At 45.4% G+C, this 9,203-nt stretch overlaps 1 protein-coding gene across 1 annotated transcript in view; it reads right to left on the bottom strand.

Annotated features, from left to right (window-relative positions):
• Window positions 1-924: 924 nt before the first annotated feature.
• The window catches only part of LOC128018199 (glutamate receptor U1-like), a 29,016-nt gene continuing 20,737 nt past the window's right edge, over window positions 925-9,203 (bottom strand). Inside the window, exons 7-11 of the mRNA XM_052603560.1 lie at window positions 3,491-3,708; window positions 2,887-3,106; window positions 2,500-2,654; window positions 1,786-1,875; window positions 925-1,566 (exon numbers count right to left, since the gene is read on the bottom strand). Coding sequence (XP_052459520.1) covers window positions 1,492-1,566; window positions 1,786-1,875; window positions 2,500-2,654; window positions 2,887-3,106; window positions 3,491-3,708 — 758 coding nt within the window. The 3' untranslated portion in view covers window positions 925-1,491. The remainder of the gene's footprint in view (window positions 1,567-1,785; window positions 1,876-2,499; window positions 2,655-2,886; window positions 3,107-3,490; window positions 3,709-9,203) is intronic.

Genomic DNA, 9,203 nt, shown 5'->3' with positions numbered 1-9,203 from the left:
AGTAATTTTTTTGTCGAAATTAATTTCCTTTAGTTGTTTTTCATCTTATTGTTGCCAACCTTTTTGAATAATAATAATAATAATTCAGTTTGTGTTAATAATTGTGTGTATACATAATAATTTAATCAAACCTTGTTTTGAGTAAATATCAAAATAAATCTCACATTGATATTCTAAAAGGATAATTACAGCAATTCTCAAAATATTTTAAGGATATAATTTTTTTAATTATAATAATTGTTATAATACAAAATTCCCAAATGGCAAAACTATTTTGTATTTCTGCTGTATAGCCCCCACTCGACCAACACTGTTGTGAGAGGCTGGCACAAAGATGCCATTACTCAAAAAAACTAAACGTGAAATTGCCAAGAAAACAGTGATTTAGTTCAGTGTGGGAAAGATTTTGTGGTCGGATGAGACCAAGATAGGACCTTTTACTTCAAATTCAAAGTGGTATGTGTGCCGTAAATCTTATTCTTGCAGCCCACTGGCCGCAGGTCAATAAAGCTGTGCAGTACCGCAGTGCTAACATCATGCTATGGAGCTAATGTTCCTCTTTAGGGACTGGACTTTCCTTTTAGAAAGGGAGAATGCAAAATGTAGTGGAATACTGCAAGAAAGCCTGTTTAATTTGGCTACAGAATTGAAGCTTGCAAAGAAGTTGATCCCAAACATTGAATAAACGCAGGAGTGGTTCAGAAACAGAACAGGTGAATATCAAGGTGAATACTGTAGCAATGGTCAAAAAATGATCTCATGGAGAATCCGTGGCATGTTTTGAAGTTACCTCTCACTAACCCTCCAAAAACATGGAGCAAATCTGTTAAGAACATATAGAGGTAGAAAACTTAGTCCAAAAGACTGGTAAAAATGATTAAAGGTGCAATCATTGATACACAAAAAGTATTACTGTAACAAGTATTAAATGTGCAAACAGCATATTTTAGCTTTTTATTTTGGTTAAGAACATTCTCTACATTAAAACAATGACACCCAAAATAAGGAATTGGGCTTTCTCAGGGTACTGTGTGTATATATAGTTAGTCATGGGAGAAATTTTGCATGCATCATTTAATTATAATAGAAATAAAGGGAAATGTTCAAACTGTATGCAATTCTCTCAAAAAATTTAGTAATATCACAGTTTAACTCATGGCACACATTGTTCTACTATTAAAACAGAAAAAGTGTTGATCTTAGTAATCTAGAAATGAGCAGGTTGAATGTTTCAGTTTGGTCAGAATCTAGGGCATTCTCAATCTTTTGGTTAATACTATACCCCCCCCCCCCCCCCCAATCAATGGTGTACAGGACCCCCCCACACCACATCACACATGGTTTTGAAATATGCACAACAAATAAAATGTTTTCACACTCCCAGTTTTGTTAGTAGTTAATAGCTTTTTTGTGGACGTAATGAACATTAAGTGATTAAATGTGGATCTGTCAGTGCTTTGTTGGGGCTTTGCTCTTTAGGCTTTGTGTTTCTCAGAGGATTCGGCTGTCGTCTCCGCTTCTGAAGCGCTGACTGAGTTCAGTACACATCACAGAGCAGCAGGACTTCTGTGAGAAATGAGAAATGTTTATAGTTATTTCATGAATTTATCAAACTTATCTTCCTTCATCGTCTTAAATGTTTGAATCTTTGGCAGATTGAATAGGCTATGCTTCTATTAAAAAAAATATATATATATATAAAAAAAAAACAGAGTACAGTTTTATGTTTTTATCCACCAGTTCTGCTTTATTTATGAAAATATTGTATCCAATATATTGTCTCACCTTCTGTGTGTTAGCGACTTTGCGTGATTTGGCGGCCAGTTCCATCAGAGCCAAGAAAAGCCCCAGTCCCAGACCGAGTGCCAGTAATAATCAATCAATCACCTTTATTTATATAGTGCTTTAAACAAAATACATTGCGCCAAAGCACTGAACAACATTCATTTGGAAAACAGTGTCTCAATAATGCAAAATGATAGTTAAAGGCAGTTCATCATTGAATTCAGTTATGTCATCTCTGTTCAGTTGAAATAGTGTCTGTTTTAATTTGCAATCAAGTCAATGATATCGCTGTAGATGAAGTGACCCCAACTAAGCAAGCCAGAGGCGACAGCGGCAAGGAACCGAAACTCCATCGGTGACAGAATGGAGAAAAAAACCTTGGGAGAAACCAGGCTCAGTTGGGGGGCCAGTTCTCCTCTGACCAGACGAAACCAGTAGTTCAATTCCAGGCTGCAGCAAAGTCAGATTGTGCAGAAGAATCATCTGTTTCCTGTGGTCTTGTCCTGGTGCTCCTCTGAGACAAGGTCTTTACAGGGGATCTGTACCTGGGGCTCTAGTTGTCCTGGTCTCCACTGTCTTTCAGGGCAGTAGAGGTCCTTTCTAGGTGCTGATCCACCATCTGGTCTGGATACGTACTGGATCCGGGTGACTGCAGTGACCCTCTGATCTGGACACAGACTGGATCTGGTGGCCACGGTGACCTCGGAACAATAAGAAGATTCCCTTCAGACTGGTGGGTTTCAGTGGAGCACTCTTGCCATTTATTGCAATACAGCTGCTGGCCCACCACTTACTGCGCAAATAATCCAGCTCACCAGACTCACTCAGGTGCAGAATGGCAACACTTAGGTTTTTTACCAAAGGGGAGCCTGCGGACATGAACAGACACATACATAACTGGAGAGACTATGATGGTACCATGCTTTTAGGAAGTACTATGCTATATCATAGTGCCGACTCATTACAATATTCATGTACCATGTTTACAGGAATGGTACACTATGTTTGGTACATGAATGGTAGTCAGTATTACTAAAAATGGGATATAAAACCATAAATCATCATGGTACTTTGTCTAAAAATGAGTATTTTGAGACTTGCCTAAAGGAGCAGCGATGCTGTACCCCCTCATGCCGATGATTTCAGGGGCGCGAGTGAGGTTACAGTATCTCGCCACTGCCAGGTCAAGGGACACGGATTCGCCGATGAAAGCATAGTTGCCTTTCTGAGCCTTGCGGAGACCTTCTTCTGCATTGAGTGAATAGCTCTGGGCATTCTTGATGTGCTCATAGATTCTGTTGTACGTGGGGTTGTTCGAGTTCTGGTCAAAGGCAGATAAGAGTCATTTATCGTTGACAGATGCTTTCATATGGGTGCATGACCAACTGACATTAAATGATCCAAGTTTCAGATCTAGATCAGTTTGCACAAAATGTAGACTTGAAGTTGTATTACTTATATAATTGTTATAGAAAACATTTTTTTTTATAAATATCGGTAACCTAGGCAAAAAAGGATGAGAGGATATTAAAAATGTTAATTTGTGTTCAGAAGATAAATGCAAGTGCAAAATTAGCAAATGATGACAGAATGTTCACTTTTTAAAAATATATATTTTTTTGTCTTCCAATATTATGCCAATTTTAATAATAATATTTAAATTAAACGAGTCTTTTGATTGTATTAACCAAATGCTGGGTCTTACCTTGAAGAAGGCAAAAGAGGAAGAATCTTTAATGGTGCCATACTCAATCACGTTTTGATTAGCGAGGTCTTCAAAGCTCTTGATTGACTGTTGCTGGTTGTCTGAATGTAGCCATAAACTGAGGTTGGCAAAGAAACATGCAAGCAGCACTAATGAAAACAGCCACCAGATAGAGGTAATGACCCGTCCCGAAAGAGCCCTGGGGTGAGGACCAGCACCTATGGCAAAATTTATAATGAACTTTTAATTAGTCACTGCAGAACATGCCAACATTTATATACATACTGTATATATTTTTATTTTTTTTATTTTTGCATGTTTTGACACTTTCAAAGTGAAATGTCCAGGAAGTGGCGCTAAAAGCTGCTCAGTTTTATCTCAGACATATATACATTTTTTTTTTTTACCTTGGTTGTTGTACATATTATGGGTGAACGTGTAGTACCAAGTACAGCATATTCCTGGATCAGCATTCCAATCAACCAATCAGAGTTGAGAGATAAGTTTACAGGAAATGTCAGTTTTAGGCTTACAGTCTTGTCTAGTCTAGTCTTGTTATTCCAATAATTTCCCTCAAATTTTAGGGATAAATTATAAAGAATAATAAATCACGGGTAGGTTTAGGTAGGTCTGGTTTTGGACAATAATGGGGTTCCAGGAGAAACAAAAGATTGTCAAACTTGGCAAAATCACACCAGTTCAGAAATGAAAAGTCTGGTGAGTGGGGATAAAAATTAATGCTTTATCGTGCTTGAACAGAGCCATCCCGGACAGCACAATTCATCCTACAGGCTTCCAGCTGATCAAGTGGATCACGAAAACAAGAGGCGGTGGATTGTGTTTTCATACCAATGAAGGCTGGTGTACAGACATGTCAGTTTTAAAGAAGGTGTGCTGTACGAATTTTATTAGAGTTTTCCTGGTTTATTCTAGTGAATATATACATTCCTCCTTCCTCATGAGTGCGACGCAAGAAAAGCTGGCTGATCAGATCACACAGAGTTATCCAGACTCTTTCATTATCATCTGTGATTTTAATAAGCTAATCTCACCCGTGAACTGCCTACATACATTACACCCACCCTACATTACACACCACCCATCACACCAACATACAGCACATCACACCATTGTTTTAAAGGACGCACACCATTTTGTCACCCAAGTGGCTCTGGAACTCTATGATCACTGTTTGATTCATCTTCTACCAGCCAAGCAGAAACACAAATCGGCTAATACTGTAGTGAGATCTGTAAAGAGGTGGACTAATGAAACCGAGAGGGATTTACAAGCCTGCTCTGATGGTACTGACTACATCAGTTTCTGTGAGGACATGTGTGTTCCAACCAGGACATAGTGAACATTTAACAACCACAAACCTTGATTCAGTGCAAACCTCAAACAGCTTCACCAGGCCAAAGACGAAGCCTACGGGAGTACACCTACGGGAGTGGAGACAAAGCCTTGAGAAAAATAGCTAAGAGAGGCTTCTCCGAAGAGATGAAAAGAAAAACAGTTTGCAGGCAGTAAACCTGCATCAGTGTGGAATGGCCTGAAAGCATCACCAGCTACAAGACCCCGTCACCCAGCACTGGAGAATAAACTCAGCCAACGGTTTGAATTAGTTTTACTGCAGGTTTGAAAAGCCTGGTCTCCCATCCCACATCCGCTTAGACCGTCTCACAACACAGCCATCCACACCCTCCAACTCCCTCCCCACTACTGCCTCTCAGCCTGAAAGTGAAAAGTGAAAGTGACGTGACACACACTGTGAACACACACCCAGAGCAGTGGGCAGCCATTTATGCTGCGCCGCCTGGGGAGCAGTGCCTTGCTCAAGGGCACCTAAGTCGTGGTATTGTCGGCCCAAGATTCAAACCCACAACCATAGAGTTAGGAGTCAAACTCTCTAACCACTAGGCCACGACTTCCCCATAAGACATGCACATAAGATCTGTGAAGATGATGTACATAAAGTCTTCAGGAAACAGAAGAGATAAGGAAACCAAGGCCCAGTCGGTGTCTCTCCAGTCTACCTTAAAGCCTGTGCTGTCCAGCTCACATCGATCTTCACACAGATCTTCAACAGATCACTGGAGCTGTGTGAAGTCCCCTCCTGATTCAAACCCTCCACCATCATCCCTGTACCAAAGAAACCAAAAATAACAGGCATAAACTATAGACTTGTTGCATAACGTCTGTGGTCATGAAATCTTTTAAGAGATTGGTGTTGGCCCACTTGAAGGACATTAGTGGACCATTACTGGAACCCCTACAGTTTGCTTACCAAGCTAACAGGTCTGTGGATGATGCAGTCATCATTGGACTGCACTACATCCTCCAACATCTGGACAAACCAAGGACTTATACAAGGATTCTGTTTATGGACTTCAGCTCCGCTTTTAACACCATCATCCCAGATATCCTCCTGATTAAACTGACACAGCTGATAAAGTCACCTGGTGGATCGGCAGCTTCCTGACAGACAGTAAGGCTGGGAAAACTCACATCCAACACCATCAGCACTGGAGCTCCTTAGAGGTGTGTGCTCTCCCCACTGCTCTTCTCCCTCTACACAAATGACTGCACCTCTGAAAACCCCTCTGTCAAGCTCCTGAAGTTTGCAGATGACACCACAGTCATTGGTCTCATTCAGGATGGCGATGAGTCTGTGTACAGACGAGAGGTTGAGCAGCTGGCTGTCTGATGCCAGGCCCAGCAGAGGCTGTATTTCCTTCGTCAGCTGAAAAAGTTCAACTTTCCTCAGGCGCCAGATATCAGTGTTACCTGGCTTTTATTGAGTCGGTTCTGTGCACTTCTATAACTATCTGGTTTGGGTCAGCCAGCAATTTAGATATAAGAATAATAGATGCACCTGCCCAACCTTTAGGACTTGTACAACTCAAGAGTGAAGAAACGGGCAGGAAACATCATGACCGACCTCTCTTAAAAATTAGGTCTGATTAAGCAACCGTACCATTTAGTTTGTTTATTTATTATGAGTATGATTATGTTTCATGGGACTTTTACTCGATTGCTCTGCATCACAAGTATGCTATACTAGGTGAACACCAACTAAGTTGTTCTCTTTCATCATCTCGTGTTCGAGATCCACCTATGGGAAGGGCATCCGTACCTGACCTCTGCAGAAGCATCCAATTGCACCAAGTCTGGCTAGACAGACAGAAGCGCGCAGCCAATGCCAGGTAAGACCCCGCCCCCTTACCTAGGGGTATAATAATGGCTGCAGCGCTGCTATTCTCCAGTTGACATTCGCTTCTCGCGATCTCTGCATTGACACAGTTCGGTTGGATTACGCTGCTCACCTTCGTGTCTTCAGGAGGACATATCGACCGATCAGCCTCCGCCAGACGTGACTGTCGTCTTCTCAGCCTTTTTTCTGCTGTGTTCTGCATTCAGAGCCGCCCACGCTCTCGTCGTTCACCTGCTCCCACGGCTGCCCGCCACGGATTTTTCCGATTTCTTCTCCGGTATGTCGCTTTCAAAACCTACCGCTTCTCCGGGGAATAGCCTATCACGGGCCTGCCCGGCCGCGTGTGGAGCGCTAATCGCTGCTAAGGATCTTCACCCGTTCTGCGTGGTTTGCTTGGGCCTTAAACACGCTAAAGAAGCATTGGAGAACCCGGAAAATTGCAGTAATTGCCTTATGCTGCCCAGAAAGCTTTTACGACGCCGTCTTAAAGTTGCAGCGACCCAGTGCGCCGAGCTCGGTTTTTCTGACTCAGATGGGGGACACGGTGACGACGACGCGCTACCGGGGGACTCCCGGGGCGCATCCTCACTTGTTTGGGCTGACCAGCCCAATCCCGCATTCCCCGAAGAGGACATCTTCGCGGGCAACCTCATGCTCGCCGACGGACCGGCCGGTTCCGGCGATGAGGATGATGCGGCCCTTCTCGGGGTCTCAGAGGACGAGGAGGCCATCCCGCCCTCTGGCGTTCCCCAGGCTAGCGGCCACGCAGCCCTGCCTCAGTCCATCCTCCTGGAAGTGTGTGAGCGAGCGGCCGCTCGCCTCAACATTGAGTGGCCGGCTCCACAGAGCGCCACCGACCAGGAGAGGGATATTTACGACGGGAAAGTGTTGGGACCTCCTCCCGGTCCGAGGAAACAACTCTTCCCCGTCCTTCCAGCGTGCGCTAAGCATATGAGGCACAATTGGAGCGACCCGCTCGACTTCAAACACGGCCTTTCGGGGCTTGAAGTAAAAGATATGGCTTCTCATGGTATGGGTGACCCCCCCGCTATCGAGCCGTCCATCGCCAGGCACCTTAACCCCGCTCAGGGCGGGCTGCTCGCTCCCCCTAAGCCGGTCTTGCCAAACAAGATGGACCGTTTTTCCGCCTCAGTTCACCAGGCCGCATACAAGTCCTCGGCCTTGGCTGTCAGGGCCCTCAACGTCTCGTCTCTCCTCTCCGCCTACCAGGCGGAGCTTTTGGACGAATTAGGCCAACAGCTAGAAAAGGGAACTCCTTCTCTACCCCTGTGGAAGGAGATCCTCACGGTGAACGACCTCGTCCTTCGTAACGCTCGGCAGGCCGTCCAAGCCTCCGGGCGCTCTATGGCGCTTTCTGTGGTGGGAGAGCGCGCGCTCTGGCTTAACCTGTCAGGCCTTCCTGACAGTGAGAAGCGGCGCATCGCGGGCGCGTCGGTTGAGCCCGGCCGGGCTCTCTTCGGTCCCGCCGTCGCATTGATGCAACAACGGTGTGACGACAAAAAGAAGGAGGACGAGGCCTTCAAATTATGTCTCCCTAGGAAGGCGGCCCCACGCCAGACAACCCCTGCGCGTTTGCCAAACATTCCAGCCATGGGACGACACTTCCACCAGGGCAAGGAAAGGCCCCGCAACAAACCCCCACAACGGCAGAATAACCCACCGCCTGCTAAGCACTGGGGAAAATCGACTCCCGCCGCGGCCGCGGCGGGAAAACCACCTAACCCTTCCCCCATCGACTCGAAACGTAAGCGGCCTGCCTGATGTTCGGTTGATGGGGACATCGAGTCCGCGTTCACGGGCCTCGAGCTCTTCGGACTCTCTTCCTGTCCCAGGACCCCCGTTCAAAAGACGCAGGGTCTCCCGTGGATGGATCGGTTCCTCCCCGTTCGAGGCTGCCCAGCCCATGTGTTTAATGAACGGTGTGTGTTCCCCCCTCATGTTCAGGGGGCCTGTTGTGAGGAAAAGTGCAAAAGCAGTGTCACCACACCGCATACACTCTGTTCCCCTCACCCAACCAATAAAGGCTTCGGCCCCAGTGTTTCCCCAACACAAAACACACAAAAAAACAAAAAACACATTAAAACAAACGAATCAAATGAATTCGTTACGGAGAGAGGATCTCTCTCTGCAGAGAGAGGAAATCTGTCTGAACCCCTGCATGGTGCCCCTGGGGTGTCCACTAGATGGCGCCATTGTATCACAAATAAACCAGCTGGGCTTACACAGCCCCGCTGCAGCTCGGGTGGGAACGCTCGCAAGTCACGAATGGGCTTGGCGAACTGTTTCGGCTCCCGAGTGGGTGATGCGTACTATAATGCAGGGATACAGACTGCAGTTTGCAATGAAACCCCCGCATTTCAACGGCGTTCTCTCTTCACACACGGAAGAGAACGCCTCACATATTCTGAAAGAGGAAATATCCTCCCTCCTAAACAAGGGAGCGATTCAAGTGGTGCCCCCCAGTCTGATGAATCAGGG

The sequence above is a fragment of the Carassius gibelio genome, chromosome A8 (assembly GCF_023724105.1).
Source record: "Carassius gibelio isolate Cgi1373 ecotype wild population from Czech Republic chromosome A8, carGib1.2-hapl.c, whole genome shotgun sequence".
Taxonomy (NCBI): Eukaryota; Metazoa; Chordata; class Actinopteri; order Cypriniformes; family Cyprinidae; genus Carassius; species Carassius gibelio.
The sequence above is the reverse complement of the archived record's forward strand: the minus strand, read 5'-3'. Positions and strand labels throughout refer to the sequence as shown.